Source organism: Perognathus longimembris, chromosome 13, assembly GCF_023159225.1.
Source record: "Perognathus longimembris pacificus isolate PPM17 chromosome 13, ASM2315922v1, whole genome shotgun sequence".
NCBI classification, from domain to species: Eukaryota; Metazoa; Chordata; class Mammalia; order Rodentia; family Heteromyidae; genus Perognathus; species Perognathus longimembris.
In genome coordinates this window covers 17,683,386-17,702,173 of record NC_063173.1, presented here as the reverse complement: position 1 = coordinate 17,702,173, position 18,788 = coordinate 17,683,386, and the positions used below count along the sequence as shown (strand labels likewise).

At 37.9% G+C, this 18,788-nt stretch overlaps 1 protein-coding gene across 2 annotated transcripts in view; it reads left to right on the top strand.

The window, feature by feature from the left end:
* Positions 1 to 18,788, top strand: part of Sbf2 (SET binding factor 2) — a 263,756-nt gene that overhangs the window by 191,985 nt on the left and 52,983 nt on the right. For both annotated transcript variants that reach the window (XM_048359587.1, XM_048359588.1), the window contains exons 18-22: positions 7,098 to 7,268; positions 9,798 to 10,060; positions 12,329 to 12,501; positions 13,691 to 13,764; positions 17,021 to 17,216. In XM_048359587.1, coding sequence (XP_048215544.1) covers positions 7,098 to 7,268; positions 9,798 to 10,060; positions 12,329 to 12,501; positions 13,691 to 13,764; positions 17,021 to 17,216 — 877 coding nt within the window. The remainder of the gene's footprint in view (positions 1 to 7,097; positions 7,269 to 9,797; positions 10,061 to 12,328; positions 12,502 to 13,690; positions 13,765 to 17,020; positions 17,217 to 18,788) is intronic.

Genomic DNA, 18,788 nt, shown 5'->3' with positions numbered 1-18,788 from the left:
AAGTTTCCTTACATTCACTATGTTTTAACTTGGTATTAAAATTTCAGCTTAAAAACTTACTTAAAATCAGAGCTTCTTTGTCATTAGAATAGTCTGCAAGACACTGATAACATTGTCCAAACTTAAAATGTTAAAGTTTAAGGAAAGGAAGCTTACTTAGCTTACTTTTTCAAGGAATTTTTATGCTAGTATAGTAGTGGCCTATTGTATACAGGACATTTGCCGAGCTGCTCATGTCGATTCCAAAGCCTATTTACTCAACCTTTTCCTAGGCAGGTGCCTCTGTTTTCCAGTAATATCCATGATGTTCTACACAGGCTTTCTGTTGTTCCATTGCATCCTTGCACGACTGTGCCACTGCCTCCACTATTTTCTTGAGTCCTTGATTGCTGTTACTTTTTACTAAACACATATTAAGTACCGTGTACTGTGCTAAGAGTTTTATGTATTTGATTTTCCTTCCTGGGTAGGGCAGAGCTGCCCTGAAATGAAATTAACACAGAAGTTGTTTTTATAATGTGCCTTCTAAATCATCAAGTAGTGGTAAATGTCTACAACCACCACTTGTGACTGTAAGCTAGTACATCTATAATATACTAATCTTAGACTGCTGTGCCAAAATCACTTTTTACATAAATAACTTTCTAGTTATTGCTTCAGTTTACTGGAAAGCCTCCTAAGTCATAAAAAGGCCATTTTCACCCATCTCTGAAAGCATGAACAATGATTATCTTTTTTTAATCAAAGACATTTTAAGGTACTTAATCTATTTTTATTTAAGAACAGTATTCAGTTCATTCAATGGAGATATCAGATTACTTTAAAACATAGGCTGTTTGAGGTAAACCTACCTTTTATGTATGAGTTACTCCATCTCTAGAACCTGCTTAATCACTGGGGCTTTGACATTGGGACCAAAAGTTATCAGTCTCTCTTTCATCCTTACTTATTCCAGTTCCTTATAATGAATTTGTAAGTGGTCTACTGTAGATCTTGTTTTAAGGCAGTTTACTTAGAAAATTACCTTTGCTTCAAGAGGAATTGTGCATATATTAATGAGCCAGGTCAAAAGGACTATAGATCCTCCACTTGGAGCAGGGTTTCAGGAACAGCTCCCAGTAAGTTAGATTTCAGCCAACGCATCCTTTATGGCTGAAGATATAAAATCCTAAGAGATTAAGACCAAATCTAACAATTATGGGACCATTTTCCTGTCTTGGTGAGTAGAGTGAAAATAAGCAAATTTTGTACATGAAAGGTTTTTTGTTGTTGTGTTGTTGTTGTGTTTTTGAACTCTGAGTTCATAAATTCTTACCTAAGAGCAAAGATTGAGGAAGTAAAGCCCTAAATTCAAACCCATCGGAGATGTAAATAATAAAAATTATTTCTATTTAACTCTTAGTCCTTATATAGTGAGTACATTTTAAAATATTTTCTAAGCTGGGCACCAGTGGCTCATACCTGCAGTCCTAGCTACTCAGGAGGCTGAGATCTGAGGACCCAGTTTGAAGCCAGCCCAGGCAGAAAAGTCCTTGGGACTCTTATCTCCAATTAACTACTCAGAAAAGGCTAGAAGTGGCTCTGTGGCTCAAATGGTAGAGTGCTAGCCTTGAGCACAGAGTCTCAGGGACAATGCCCAGACCCTGAGTTCAAGCAAAATATAAAAATAAAAAAGTTTTCTAATTTAATTTTCTTCACTATATGTATATATTTTAGAAATGCAAAAATTATAGTATAAAACCAAAACAGAGGTCGTTGACCAATTTCCAAGGTCTGTTTTCTAGAAATGACCATGTTGAACTCTAGGTGTTCTTTTGTTATTTGGCCCAGCATTTCTAAGTAAAATGCTATTTATTAATGTTATAATTGGAGACATTATGAGTTGACTTGGAATGTGAAGATTTAGTCTCTTATGTTACAACCACCACTGTTATTCTCTTTTACATATACACTCACTTGTTAAATTCAATATTATTTGGATCGCTGTTCCTCACATGTATCCTATTTTATCTCTGTGCTACATCTAGGATTGCCCTTTGTACACTGAGTTTTCTTCATTCTTAAACTAGGTATTACATGGCTCTTTCAATGTGAAGATCATGACCTTTGAAATTCTAGAAAATATTAAAATTATTCTTGTTTGGGAGTTGGAGGCATAGCTCAGGTGGTAGAGTTGTCAACCAGTGCACGAAAGTGTCAGATCAAGAGTTCAAGTCCTGGTCTTGGACAAAAAAAATAATAAAAACAAAGTATTTCTATTTTACTTATATAATCTTTTTCCTCTCTTCTTTCTTTTTTTTTTTTTTTTTAATCAGTCATGGAGATTGAACTCAGGGCCTGGACACTATCCCTAAGCTTTTTCACTCACGGCTAGTGCTCTACCACTTTGAGCCACAGGGCCACTTCTAGTTTTCTGGTGGTTAATTAGAGATAAGAGTCTCATGGACTTTCCTGTCTGGGCTGGCTTTGAACCATGATCCACAGATCTCAGCCTCCTAAGTAGCTAAGATTACAGGCGTGAGCCATCAGCACCCAGCTCCTCTTCTTTTTTTTTAATAACTCCTATGAGTAGCCATAAACCACTTAGTGTATCACATTGAGTTAATGAAAAACACAAATTTCTAGTAAATAGTGGCAGATTTCTGTTTCTTTCTCTTAAATAAGATTTAAAATTCTGAGTTCATAAAAGACATTAATAAAAGAAAAGCCAAACTGCTTACCCCATTTGCAAGGGGAAAGAAACTTCAACTCAAAGAATCAAGTGTTCTAACTTCTGTGTTTGAAGTATTTTTGTTTTGGGTGCTAGAAATTGTACCCAAAGCTTCATGTATATGAAATCATATCTCCAATTATGCTTTTCTCATATGTGTGTGTGTGTGTGTGTGTGTGTGTGTGTGTGTGTGTGTGTGTGTGTGAGAGAGAGAGAGATACAGACAGAGACAGAGAGACAGAAAAAGAGATGAAAGGAAATTTCTCTTTATAATAATACTTTAGGTAATGTAAGGGAGAATTAAAATATATTTTTCTACTCAAAATGATAAATGAATCTAAACATTGACTACCAATATCATCTTGTATCACAAAATGAGACATTGCCAGATGTTCCCCTTATGGGTGATACGATCTTGAATGTTTTTACCAAATAAGCTCAAGGTGATGAAACACCCGTGTACAACTCCCAGTGTGTAGGAAGCACAGATACCAAAAAATTATGTCAAATGATACCACTGGGACATCATCAGCAAGCCACTACACTGAACAAAACCCTTTAGGGCAGATGATCTTATTTGAAATAAAGTACAGCTGGCCAAAACCTGTAAAACTTGACTTGGTGATATACAAACTAATGGGATTATATGACCATATTTGGATCCTACCTGAATTTTAAAAGCTGACTGAAAAAATAACAAAAATAGGAAGGGAATTCTTTCACACTTACAAATTTATACTTTAAATCGATTATTTAGTATTAAAATATTATTAACTTTTTTAAATAGTGGATTTGTAGAAACCTTGTGTGAAATAATTTGTTGTGGTAAAAGCATCTAATAACCAATAAACCCCAACTGCTTATTGCTGTAAATGACAATAAGCCATATTTCTTTAGAACCCTTTGAAGTACTTCCAGTGATACTGAAACCAGTAATCAAAAGATGAAAGTCCTCTTGCTTGGTAATGTTTATGCAAGAAGTTCAAAACAAAAGGAACAAAATCTAGAGTAAAGAAATGCTGTATATTCATGCAATGAAGTTCTAGAATATCATTTAATTGTACAGTAGTTGAAAAATTACTCTATAGCCAAACTGCCTGGGTTTGAGTCTCAGCTCTGGTTCTCCCACTTGCTAATAATGTTCTCCTGGACACATTACTTCTTTATACCTTTTTTCTCATATTTACAAGGGGGAGACAATGGTACTTACTTCAGTAGCCCATAAAATTGCTTTGAGGAATTAGGATATTAATACTAATACTGATGAAACCCCAGCCATTTATGTAGTGAATCTCTGAGTTCTACATTTCTGTTTTAGATCATGAGTCCTGCCACTAGCTTTCTTTCCTAAAACCTAGTTTCCTCTCATTTCTCTAGTTGGAAAGCCTTGGGTTTGGGAAACAAACATATCTAGCCCGCAGGCTTTAGTCCATCCTTTCGTACTGACATCTTACCCTTTCCCTTGACCATCTCCTCATATGATCTGTATCCATTTATTTGGATTTGGTTCTGGCCTGCTGTTAGGTGAGCCCCATGAGTTTATTCTCCATATCCTGTTCCACACTGGGTTTCCTTTGAGAGCTTTGTGGAATGACATTGCTTAACCTAGTATCTTCTGAACTGTTTTTTCTAGATAAGGAAGGAAGTCAACACATTCTTAAACATCTCATAAAACTGAATGGCAAAATATCACCTATTTCTTTCTGACAGATCATAAAAATTATTGAGAAATGTAAATATTGTCAGATTTGAAGGAAAGGATAGATATCATTTAATATTTACCTTACCACCCTCTTTTGAGCTCAACCAAACTGCAACCTCTATTTTTGCCATTTCTAGCTCAAGCTATGACAGAGTCTAGGCAAAATAAGGTGCTACTGCCCTCTACTGGTACCAAGAATATACCTGCCTATCAGTGCAGTGGCCACCTGTTCTAACTAGGAAGGAAAGATTCAGGGTCCCTTCTTCACAGTTAGACGTCGTAGGAAACCTCAAAGAAAAAAGAGACATTTCATTTTTGGAAAAATAATATTTTACGTGCTTGATGATAATGATGTGTTATGTATGTCAGCACAAAAGATATTTATCTTTAATTACTTCACTCTAATCTCATAAGCAGGCTATGGATTCTGATGCTTTACGCCACTGTTACTGTTTTGCACCATTTTTCTGCCTCAAAATATAATACAGTCCCACTTCAGTTGAAAAGATCTAGAGAAAGTTTTGCATATTCATTTATAAATAAACAGGAAGGTTGTTGTTTAATTTTATGTCTATATTATTTATGAATAAACAGGAAGATATTATTTCAGCTGGTAATGTGCTAAGGAAAGATGACATGCAACATCATTAAGAAAATGCTGAAAGAGAGAGGGCTTCATAGAATCATCATATTCCTGTACAGATCAAGTTTTAATTTATAATTAATAACTTTCTGGTATATTGATTTCCTAAAACCATGTTGTACAAAACTGATAAAGATTTCACAGCTCAGGTTTCTGAGCTCATCTATGTTGCAAAACTCCAAAAAATTAGAGCTGTTGTTCATTGACCTGTGCTGCATTTTTAAAGAAATGCTACTATCTCTGGCTATACTTATGGGAAAGTCAGTTGAGAATTTAATTTCATGCCTTTAAAAATTCTTTCCAGGTCTGGGAATGTGGCTTAGCGGCAGAGTGCTTGCCTAGCATGCATGAAGCCCTGGGTTGGATTCCTCAGTACCACATAAACGGAAAAAGCCAGAAGTGAGGCTATGACTCAAGTGGTAGAGTGATAGCCTTGAGCAAAAGGAAGCCAGAAGTAGTCCTCAGGCCTTGAGTTCAAGCCCCAGGACTAGCAAAAAAAAAAAAAATCTTTCTCAATAGGCCTCTGTATTGCAACTGAAGTAATTGTTAGTCCTCAGAATAAGGAGCTAAAAATGTGAAAGGGGAACATTGTGTAATCCATGTCTCACATATCTGTGTGATTCACACTGTGTATACCTTATCTTCTGCTTACATAACTCACAGAACCACACTCACAGAACCATGGTCTCTCCTAGATAGTAATTGTGTCTTTTTTTCTTCATTACTAGGATTTGAACTCATGTTTAGGCAGGCACTCTATCGCCTTATCACCTCAGCCCTGTAACTGTCTTAAGTGAACCCATAAGACATCATGAAAACCAGCAATGATCTTTGTGCACCTTTCCTTTTTTTTTGGTTAATTGTCAGCCCCAATGTATAGCCACCTAAGGAAGAATCGGAGTCATAGCTAATCAGCTCAGTAGCAGCACTCAGTGCTATCTTGAGAGGACTGGCACATGGCATGCCATTCACAGAGACTTTTGTAGGCAAAACCATATTCACTCTGTTTCCCAGTTCTAAATTTCACACCATTTCTGGTGTCTATTCCACCTTTTGGTTTAGTATGTTCTAAAGCAAGACGATCTTTTTGGAAGATCATTTTGGTATAGTAAAAAGAACAGAGGCTTGCAACCAGAAATGCTTAGGGGCCTGAAAGGCATTTCTACCACTTACATGATTGTTACATGGCCTTAGGCAATAACTTAAACCTTCCCAAACTTGTATTTTCTCTTCCTTAAATTGTGGATTATAATTTTATATATATATATATACACACGTACACACACACATATACACACACATGCATGTGTGTGTATATGTGTGTGTGTGTGTGTGTGCCAACCAAGTTCCTGCAATTCGTTTTCCTTCCATCTTAAGTTTATCCTTACTCTGAAGCACAGCATGCAGTCTTAGGAAGGAGTTTAGTTTATGATTACTTTGCCATGCCAAATATGCCCTTGAAGCCCAAGATGGTCTTATTGAGGTATGTGAGCCAGGCTCCACCTTGGTGGATAGAAAAATGGGCAGGAGTTAATGGTACGTAGGGTGCAATTCCCAGAGTGGCAGATTCAAGCTGATTCTTCATTCTAGGTAGAAAAACAATCTGTAAATTCTATCACGTCTGACTTAATGATTTTTTTAAATGTACTTTAAACTGTAGTCTACTCTGGAAAAAAAAAAGTACTCTAAACACAAGTAAAAGAAAATCAAAATTATCTCAACTTTCGTGTTTAGGTTATAATGCATTTAATTATACGTTCTAGTTTTGGATTGTATACTACCTACTGTGTGCACAAGACTTTTCATACATCTCTTAATTCATAAGTTCGATTTTTTAGCTGTTTTTAAAAATGTCCATTTTGGTAAATGGAAGTAGTAGTGGCTATAAAGGATTTAATAGAAAGTCCACATTGGCCAGTTAAAAATGAGCTCAATGTTGACTACTAAGCATTTGATCACCTCTAAATGTAGAACGTGTGATCAGCCTTGAACTATCATTACTCTGCTAGCTTCATGCTGATAGATATTGTTTGTCCTTGTAGAAACTTGCTCCTGGAGTCAGCCAGTTTGCTTACACCTGCATACAGGACCACCCTATTTGGACAAATCAGCAGTTTTGGGAGACAACTTTTTATAATGCAGTGCAGGAACAGGTTCGTTCCCTGTATCTCTCAGCAAAGGAAGACAATCATGCCTCACATTTGAAGCAGAAGGTAAGAGAAGAAAAGAAAGGTGCTTGGGCAAGACTGAGATTTGATTATAAGGAAAACTTACATGGGAAATGGAACTACTTTGTTGCAACATATTTGGGGCGGCTGTAGGTATCCCTTTGTTCTATTAATTGACATATTTTTCCATAATAGCCTCTTAACATAGTTCTCTAATGTTAGAATTCTTTTGTGTGTTTTTTTCTTTTTCTTTTTTTTTTTTTTTTTTTTTGCCAGTCTTGGGGCATGAACTCAAGGCCTGAATACTGTCCTTGTCTTCTTTTTGCTCAAGGCTAGCACTCTACCACTTGAGCCCCAGAGCCACTTCCAGCTTTTCCTGTATATGTGGTGCTAAGGAATTGAACCCAGCGTTTTATTTATGCTAGACAAGCACTGGACCACTAGACCACATTCCCAGCCCTATTTTATTATGTTTTAATAAATAAATCCTTGTTAAAAAAAATACCAGAAATTGAGTAAAAGGAGTAAAACTAAAATATGACTAGGTATATTTCTAAAATATATTTCTGTGCAATTTACTTCCATGAAGAAATGTCAAATTAGTTTGAGGGCTAGGAATATAGCTCAGTGATGGAGTGCTTGCCTAACATGCACAAAATTCAGAGTTTGACCCATGGCATTGGAAAAGAAACAGATTAGTTCTGCTCAAGAACATGTCAGTAGTTAGGGCTAGAGGCATGGTTCAGTGCTGGCAAGCATGAGGTCCTGAGTTAAAGGGAAAAAAAGCCTTATGCCAGCAATATCTAGGTCTTCTTTAAAAAATATTATGTATGTTTCTATATTTTTACATATATTTAAATATCAGGAAAATATTTTTTTAATGAGGAAACTACTTTTAATTTGAGAAAGTACTTAAAAATATACTGAAAATTTTAAATGTCTCTTATTAGCTGCCTGGTCCTGGAAAAGTCATGTTACCTCTCTATAACTTATTTCCTCATTAAAAATAATAGATTTTTCACATTCACTATGTGTAAAGCTCTTTGAAAAATAATTGGCACATAGTAAGTGTTAGAATAATAACTTTAAAATAATTATAATTATAAATTAAAGTTATAGCTTCCTAAAGGGCTAATTGTCCATGTTGATATACTTTAAAATTCTTTTTTTCCCAGAGCTGAGGACCGAACCCAGGGCCTTGTACTTGCCAGGCAACTGCTATTCTGCTGAGCTAAACCCCCAGCCCCAAAATGCAAAATTTTTAGTTCTACATGTTATATGCATTATCTTTCATTTAAAATTGGCTTTATATAAGATAAATTATCCTAGGTATCTAACAAAAATTATACAAGTAATGTTCAAATATTTCTAACATTCATTTATGCTTAGTCCATTCAAATAAGAATAGAAGCTTTAATAATAACATTGATATTCCAGTTTTGTTTACTGTACAAAGAAATATGACTTGTTTAATGTGAAATTTGAATGTTTTTCTTTCAAAACATCAAATGCAGCTGGACACTGATGGCTCACACTCATAATCCTAGCTACTTGGGATGCTGAGATCTCAGCCAGCCCACACAAGGAAGTTTGTGAGACTCTTATCTCCAATTAAGTAACAAAAAGCCAGAAGTGGTGCTATGGCTTAAGTGGTAGAGCACTAGCCTTGTGCAAAGCTCAGGGACAGCACCCAGGCCCTGAATTCAAGCCCCAGGACCAGCACCAAAAAAAAACAAAAAAACAAACAAACATTAAATTCACTTTTAAGGGGTAACTTCTAGTAGATATAAAAAGTCTGTTGGGCTAAGATCATGCTCCAGAAGTAATTATGTGCTTTTGACAGTATCTTAGGCAGCTGTAACACTAGTATCAACCAACATTTCTCAAAATCATTCACAGACCTGCTGTGTCCTCCATTTTGAGGAGTCTGTCTCTGAGTCTAGATTAGATAGGTATAGGACTATAGCTGCTTTAGCATCTGTAAACTGTAAAATGCTATGTAGATGTAGATTGCTGTTGTTATTTAACTCTTCAGCCTACTAGGAACCTCTCTTTAAAGTCCCATAGTCACTTGCATGCTCGTGTGGATGATAATGTTTGGCTCTCACATATACAAAGAAATCTCAGTATATTTTCTGTGACCTTGGTTATTCCATCTCATTGTCTCAAAGAGTAGAAAAGAAGTATGTGATAGATTTAGTAAATGCCACCTATGAGAGCATTTGTACATGAGCTTTTATAGGACATTTAGGTTAACAAATTATTTAACTGGTAGAGTTGTGTTTTGTTCTCTAGTCCCACTGAAGGCAGGTTGGATGTGGGAAAGATTTGAGTTTGTTTTGTGGTAGGTGTTACATTCTGTTTATGAGTTTTGATTTCTGCTGATTTAATAGAAGCTTATTTTTTATTTTCTAGGAAATCAATTTTCCTTATTTTTGAGTATTTTCTAAAAATAGAATATACAATGGCATATACAATATTCCAAAGAGAAGATACAGATTTTAAACCATTTTCCATGTTTTTTTAAGTGAAGTGATAGATGTTCTCCTTTGGCTCTTGTGCTGTGTTCTCTAGGACAAGCTTCCTGATGATCAGTATCATGAGAAGACAGCAATGGACCTGGCTGCAGAGCAGCTACGCCTTTGGCCTGCTCTGAGCAAGTCAACTCAGCAAGAGCTGGTGCAACATGAGGAAAGCACTGTCTTCAGCCAGGCTATCCATTTTGCAAACCTCATGGTCAACCTGCTGGTTCCACTAGACACAAGTAAAAACAAGCTCCTGAGAGCATCTGCACCAGGCGACTGGGAAAGTGGAAGCAACAGCATTGTCACAAACAGGTACCAAAATATGAACACAGGGCCCCTCTTCCTATTCCTCTTAGGGCCAGTCTTGGCTTAGCAGAAAATTGAAAGCATTTTAGGCAAATATTGCTGTATATACTTATTAAGTGAACCATTTTCCCCATTTTAGACTTGCTTTAACTATTCTTTATTAAAAAGACTGTCACCTTGTCCCATTTTTAATCTACTCCTATACTCTTTTGTCTTTTTTTTTATTTTATTTTTGCCAGTCCTGGGGCTTGGGACTCAGGGCCTGAACACTGTCCCGGGCTTCTTTTTGCTCAAGGCTAGCACTCTGCCACTTGAGCCACAGCGCCACTTCTGGCTTTTCCTATATATGTGGTGCCAGGGAATTAAACCCAGGGCTTCATGTATGCAAGGCAAGCACTCTACCACTAGGCCATATTCCCAGGCCTACTCCTGTACTCTACTCTTTACTGATCTAGCTTTTCAAAAGTTTCACCTACTACAGATCTAGCCCTTTAGTTACATTCTGCTAAAGCAGTTGATAGAAGGCATTCTGAAAAATTATGTGAGCATCTTCTTTTGTTTTTATTTTTGTTTTTTCAGTCTTGGGCCTTGAACTCAGGGCCTGAGCACTGTCCCTGGCTTCTTTTTGCTCAAGGCTAGACTCTGCCACTTGAGCGCCACAGCGCCACTTCTGGCATTTTCTATATATTTGGTGCTGAGGAATCAAACCCAGGGCTTCATGGATACGAGGCAAGCACTCTTGCCACTAGGTCATATTCCCAGCCCCAGTGAGCATCTTCTTTTTTTTTTTTCTTTTTTTTTTTTTTTTGGCCAGTCCTGGGCCTTGGACTCAGGGCCTGAGCACTGTCCCTGGCTTCTTCCCGCTCAAGGCTAGCACTCTGCCACTTGAGCCACAGCGCCGCTTCTGGCCGTTTTCTGCATATGTGGTGCTGGGGAATCGAACCTAGGGCCTCGTGTATCCGAGGCAGGCACTCTTGCCACTAGGCTATATCCCCAGCCCAGTGAGCATCTTCTTGACAAAGTCATTGTTTCTCTACCCACCTATTCCTCATCTTATCTATGGAACTGCCCAATCTTGTCATCAACCCTATCTCTCTACCCTCCAGCAATTTCCCATTTCTCTGAAAATAAACCCCAAAGCTTTTGACATGCCTGGAAGGGATAACAAGATCTGCGTCCTGGCTATGTCAGTGACCTTATTCCCCATCATTTCTTAGGTTAACCAGCCTGGCGTACCTGCCAATACTCATCTTAGTCCAAACACAGTACAGCCTTACAGCCTTTGTGCTCATTGCCTCAACCTGGAATGTACTTTCTGAAATAGCCACAGAATCACTCCCTTACTTTATTAAATTTCCTCTTAAATGTCACCAACCTGAAGAGGTTACCTGTTCTCTTTTAAGTAGCATTCCTGTATCCCCCCCCACCTTGTTTTATTTTTCTTTGGTTACATTTCCTACAACCTGACTTATTTTACTCATTTCCTTTTCTTTCTTTCTTGTCGACACAAGGTCTCTCAGTATAGCCCAGGCTGGCCTTGAATTTAGCAAACTCTTGCCTCAGCCTCCTAGATTACTAGGATTACAGTCATGTCCTACCACATCCCACGGAGCTTGATGTATTTTCATGTATTTGTTTATTGTCTGTCTCCTTTGTTATGCTCATTACTATATAATCAACATCTTTGATTGTCTAATGTAAACAATATAGCCAGGATCACTGGTATAGGCTCTTGTGCTTCATTTTTTTTATCTCTTTGTAGTTACTGCTGAAAAAATACTGTTACATTTGTAATTATTAGTTACTTTTATCATGACTACCACAGAATGTCTGACATAAACACTCTTAAGGAGGAATTATTCATTTTGGGGTCATAAATTCAGAGGGTTCAGTCCTTTGCTTCTTGGCCTCATGGGCTTGGGAAGAACATCATAGTGGCAAGAGCATAGGATAGAAGAGGGTTGTTGCTTCATGGTGGACAGGAAGGAGAGAGCAGTAAAGAAAGTGCCCAAGGACCCACTCCCAGTGGCCTTACTTCTCTGTTTCCCAAAGTAGTTCCACAAGCCTTTTAAAGTAATATTCATATTCAAACCATAACTTTAGACAAATATAACATCATATTTCACACTGTCCTTTATAGGAGCCATGAAGTTAAGCCACCCCTTCCTCCTGTGTATCCATTTCTTTGAGCAAATTTTAATACTCTGTTGATTATAATACAGTAGTTAACTTGTTGCATTTGTGTTCTGACCATGATTTCTTTCCTTGACTTAGTATTGCAGGAAGTGTAGCTGAGAGCTATGATACAGAGAGTGGGTTTGAAGATTCAGAGAACAATGACATTGCCAACTCAGTTGTGCGGTTTATTACCCGATTTATTGACAAGGTTTGTACAGAGAGTGGAGTTACTCAGGACCACATCAAGAGCCTTCATTGCATGATACCAGGTAATCACTTTGCAAATATTAGATAAGACTGAGTTCTAACATAAGACCTATAACAACCTTTCTACCAGGTAATTTATGCATACTATGTATCTTATGATTATTTTTGATTACAAAATTCAAAACAATATTTACCACCCTTTTGTGTGCGCACACGTGCGCACACACACGTGCACATGGCCTTAAACTCGGGGCCTGAGCATTGTCCCTGAGCTTTTGTGCTCAAGCTTAGTGCTCTAAAGCTTGAGCCACAGCTCCACCTAAGCTTTTTTGGTGGTTAATTGGATAGGAGAGTTTCATAGACTTCCCTGCCCTGGCTGGCTTCAAACTAGAATGTTCATATCTAAGCCTCCTGAGTAGCTAGAAATACAGGCATGAGCCACTGGCATCTGGCATTTTAACTAATTTTATGTTTACAACTTAATAATTATATTTGCAATGTTGTGCCATTGTCACCACTGTTTCCAAAACTTTTTTTTTTTTTTTTTTTTGGCCAGTCCTGGGGCTTGGACTCTGGGCCTGAGCACTGTCCCTGGCTTCTTTTTGCTCAAGGTTAGCACTCTGCCACTTGAGCCACAGCGCCACTTCTGGCCATTTTCTGTATATGTGGTGCTGGGGAATCGAACCCAGGGCCTCATGTATATGAGGCAGGCACTCTTGCCACTAGGCCATATCCCCAGCCCCTCCAAAACTTTTTATCACTGCACATAGACACTGTAACCATTAGGTAATAATTTCTGTTTCCCTAGACCCAGACCCCTGATAATAGCTAATCTACTTTCTGCCTTCATGAATCAGTCTGTTCTAGATATTTTATATAAGTAGAATTGTACAGTATTTCAACTTTTATGTCTGGCTTAATTTCATTTAGCATGGCTTTTTCAAAGTTTACCCATGCCAAAAAATGATCTATGCATCAGAACTTTGTTTTTTTGGTTTCATATTCAATTATATGGGCATACCTAACTTTTTTTCTACCCATCATTGATGGACAGTTGGGTTATTTCCACCTTTGGGGAATTGTGTATTCTTTGAGGCATATACCTAGAGTGGAATTTTATGGGTCATTTTGTAATTCTGTGTTTAACTTTTTGAGGAACTCAAACTTTTACTAGTTTTTAATTTTAATATGTTTAGAATTTTCTTTCATTCTACTTGTTTTGTGATTTTGTTTTGAATACTTTAATCCTAGGAATTGTAGCTATGCATATTGAAACCCTAGAAGCAGTACATCGAGAGAGTAGACGACTTCCACCTATACAGAAGGTAATTATTCCAAACTGTTATTTCTTAAAAGTCTCACTTCTCTTTGGAAAAACAGCAGTAGACCATTGTGCTCCAGAAAGTACTTCTTCTAGTTTATAGATACAATTTTAATAGTACATTAGATGTTGAGAGGAAATTTATCATGTAGAACCTTATAAAAATATAATAAAATGGCAACAGTATCTTTTCTTGGATTCAACAAAAGACCAATAATTTTTTTTTACCCACTTTTATAGGCAGGTAATAAATTATGAGTAATTCTAACTTCCAAGCCCAACCCTAAGGTTTGATGCCTTGTTTACTTCCTCTACCAAAAAGGAAAAAAAAAATTAAGGCAATTACTACAGAAACTTTAGGTTCCTGAACCTAGCTAAGACAAACAGCTAGGAAATTCAGAGAAAGAATCCTGAACCCCACCTAAGCCTCCTGAATTGGAATACTCTAAGATGTAGAAATCTGCATTTTAAAATAAGCCCCTTCGGTGATTATTGGATACCAATGTATGGAGTGAGTACAGGATCTTCCTCTTCTGGGCCAAGTGCTGGCAGCTCACTCTTGTAATCCTAGCTACTCTTCAGAAGGCTGAGAACTAAGGATCTCAATTCAAAGCCAGCCTGAGCAGGAAAGTCCATGAGACTCTTATCTCCAATTAATCACAGTAAAAGCCAAAAGTGGTGCTGTACCTCAAGTGTTAGAGAGCTAAGGACAGTGCCTAGGCCTAGAGTTCAAAGCCTAGGCCCAGCTAAATCAATAAATTCAGAGCTGGGAGCCAGTAGCTCACATTTATAATCATAGCTACTCAGGAAGCTGAGATAGAGAGAATGGTTATTCAAAGCAAGACTGGGCAGCAAAGTGCACGAGACTTCATTTCCAAAATAATCAGCATAAAGCTAGTCTGGAGGAAGGGAGGTACAATGCAAGTGGTAGAACACTAACCAAGCAAGTATGAAGCCCCAGTTCCAGCAAAATTAATTTATTCCAGGCATAATGATTTATGCCTATAATCCCACTACTTGGGAGGCAGAGATGGGGAAGATCAGAGCAAGACCCCCATCTCAATCAATAAGATGGGTCTGGTAGTACATACAAGTCTGTCATCTCAGGTGTGCAGGAGAGTAAATAAAAGGATCATGGTCCAGGTATGACTCAAGCGGTAAAATTCATGTGAGTTCCTGAGTTCAAAACCCCAATATAACATTAATTCAAAGGAGATTAGAATACATAAAAGTGGAAAAACTGTTTTTAAATTTTTATCCAAAATTTAAAGTGATTATTATTTATTTTTCATTCATCTGTAAGCTTCCTGGAGCTAAGAGAAAGAATAGTGTTGACAATGGAATTTTATGCCTCTATCAGAAAGAATGACATTGTCCCATTTGTAAGGAAATGGAAGGACTTGGAAAAAGTTATACTAAGTGAAGTGAGCCAGACCCAAAGAAACATGGACTCTATGGTCTCCCTTATTGGGAATAATTAGTACAGGTTTAGGCAACTCATAGCAGAGCATCACAAGGCCCAATAGCTATACCCTTATGAACACTAAGATGATGCTAAGTGAAATGAACTCCATGTTATGGAGACAATTGTTATATCACAGTTGTAACTACTTTCAATGTCCCATGTGTATCTGAAGCTTCTATTATTGATGATGTTCTTGTATCACCTTCCTGTGGTTGTACCTACACTATCTCTGTAATCTTATCTGAGTATATTGGAAACTGTGTATACTGGTATTGGAACTAGGAAATTGAAAGGGAATACCAAAATTGAGAGACACAGGGTAAAAAAAGACAAACAACTACAAAAGCAATACTTGCAAAACTGTTTGGTTTAAGTGAACTGAACACCTCAGGGGGGGAAAGGGTAAGGGGGAGGGGGGAGGGGGGTATGAGGGACAGGGTAACAAACAGTACAAGAAATGTATCCAGGGCTGGGGATATAGCCTAGTGGCAAGAGTGCCTGCCTCGGATACACGAGGCCCTAGGTTCGATTCCCCAGCACCACGTATACAGAAAACGGCCAGAAGCGGCGCTGTGGCTCAAGTGGCAGAGTGCTAGCCTTGAGCGGGAAGAAGCCAGGGACAGTGCTCAGGCCCTGAGTCCAAGGCCCAGGACTGGCCAAAAAAAAAGAAATGTATCCAATGCCTAACGTATGAAACTGTAACCTCTCTGTACATCAGTTTGATAATAAAAATTTGGGAAAAAAAAGAATAGTGTTGATATATGTGGGGGTTTGTTGCTTAAATAAAAAATAAACAAGACCTCAGGAAACGTTTTTTCCCCCTTGCCCTAATCACTTGAGAGGAATATATCATGTGCTTCTTCATATAAGGGATACTGAGTCCTATCTCTCTCGTGTAAATGTTCATTACTTGGCCAAAGACAGGGTTTGTTTTTTTAAATCATATGAGTACAAACAAATTTTAAGTATTTTTTCAATTTATGCACAGCATTATTTATAGTCAGTTAAAGCATTAAAGAAATATATATTGTACAAAGTTTCTATAGTCCTCCCTGCCTAACTCCCATTCCCACCATTAACCATGATAGGACCATCTATTAAGTTTCACATTATAGCCATTTTTTGTCCCCAAAATGTGATTGCAGCATACTGATTTACATTTTTTAATGTAAGATAAAAAGATACTCTGAAAACATTGTTAACACACATAGATAGTTATTAAAGGTTGTTCAGTGATCTATTGTCAGATTTTTTAGTTATTTTTCATTGATTTTACTCTTTTACAATTTGCAAACAATCTCTCCACACTTGGATTTAGAAAGTATTTCTGTTTCCTTCCAAATGTGCTTTCTTGTTTGACTACCTGGGAAAATGCAGTATTTTTTTTTTTGCCAGTCCTGGGGCTTGGACTCAGGGCCTGACTGTCCCTGGCTTCTTTTGGCTCAAGGCTAGCACTCTGCCACTTGAGCCACAGCGCCACTTCTGGCCGTTTTCTATATATGTGGTGCTGGGGAATCGAACCCAGGGCTTCATGTATACAAGGCAGGCTCTCTTGCCACTAGGCCATATTCCCATTCCTTGTTTGACTATCTGGAAAGTCTGGCTTGGGATTTTTAGGTCTGTAAATGAAAAGATAACCTTGATCTAAGTGTTGAAAACCTCACAAGGGATACATTTTAAATGCTATCTCAAAATGATGGAAAGGGTCAAGAAGCATTGTATTCATAACCTGACTTAAAGAATTGTAACCCGTTTATACAACTACTTAATAACAAAATACTTTCTCTGTACTTAGCCCAAGATTCTTAGGCCTGCTCTCCTGCCAGGAGAAGAAATTGTATGTGAAGGTCTTCGAGTCCTGTTGGATCCTGATGGCAGAGAAGAAGCCACTGGAGGTCTTCTTGGAGGTCCTCAGCTCTTGCCAGCAGAAGGAGCCTTGTTCCTCACCACATACAGAATTCTCTTCAGAGGGACACCCCATGACCAGCTAGGTATGCTTCACAATATGTCATCAGAATGTGGATACCTATATGACATTTGAGATTTTTTTTGTTTTAGTTTGTGTACATATATTTATTTACAGATCATTTCAGAATAAGGATTTTTGTTTATTTGTTTTGCCAGTTCTGAGGCTTGAACTCAGGGCCTGAGTGCTGTCCCTGAGCCTCTTTGTGCTCAAGGCTAATGCTCTACTATTAATCACTAAGAGTGTGTGTGTGTATATTAATCACTAAGAGTGTGTGTGTGTGTAAACGAGGTTTAAAAAAAAAATCCGAGGCAGGAAACTCATTATTAGTTCAAGCCCAGGCTGGGCTACATACCATGTTGTGAGACCCTGTCTCCCCAGAAAGAATTACTTTTTCCCCCCTATTATTGGCCTAAGACTTGCTAAGCAAGCACTTCACCACTTGAGCTATGCCCCCAGCCTTTTCACTCTTTCGTTTTACAGGTAAGATCTTGCAACGTTGCATCCCAACTGGTTTCAGACCATGATCTTCCTACCTCTGCCTCCCAAATAGCTGGAATTACAGGCATATGCATTTGGGTCCGGCTTGTTGAGGGAAGGTTGTTTTTGTTTTGTTTGGGTAGTAATGGCGTTTAAACTCGGGACTGTCAGCTTGCAAGGCAGGTGCTGTATTACTTGGGGATCCTTTTTCTTTTTTTCTGAAAAATTATTTATTTATTGTCAAAGTTATATAGAGAGGTGTTACAGTTTCATATGTAAGGCAGTGGGTACATTTCTTGTACAATTTGTTGAAATGCGGGAGGAGGGATCCTTTTTCTTTACTTTTCAGATAGGGCCTTGTATGCTTTGCCCAGGCTAGCCTGGACCATAATCCTCCTATTTTGCCTCTGTGTAGCTAGAATTTCAGTCATGTGCCACCATGTCCAGTTCTTGTTCTTGTTTTTTTTTGCCAGTCCTGGGCCTTGTACTCAGGGCCTGAGCACTGTCCCTGGCTTCTTTTTGCTCAAGGCTAGCACTCTGCCACTTGAGCCACAGCGCCACTTCTGGCCGTTTTCTATATATGTGGTGCTGGAGAATCGAATCCAGAGCTTCATGTATAGGAGGCAAGCACTCTTGCCACTAGGCCATATTCCCAGCCCCGGTTTTTGTCCTTTTTGAGATGGGTCTCATTTACCTATAGCCAAGATTGGCCTTGCCTCCACAATCTTCCTGATTTCTGCCCACAAGTAAATAGGAATACAAGCATACACCATCATGCCTGCTTAAAGAAAATCTCTTCTTTTTGCTTTCTCTTCACATTACATATCTTGAATGTTTTATCAATATTTGAAGACACTTTTTCTTTCTGTATAAAGCCTCTCTTTAATCCAGGTAATCTTGTGTGGTATAATAGCAAATTGAAAAAGAATAAAAGCAGGCAAATTATGATAGTTCTTTCACTCTGGGAAAGGAATCTGTCTCGTGTGAAATGCCATGCAGTAAAATTAATAAGTAAAGTTCTAGAACTAGGGCATTTTCTCTTACTGCATGTGCAAGCATTGTCATGTGCAGATACATGTCTTCATCAGAAACTACAGATTTAAACTAGAAAGTACTG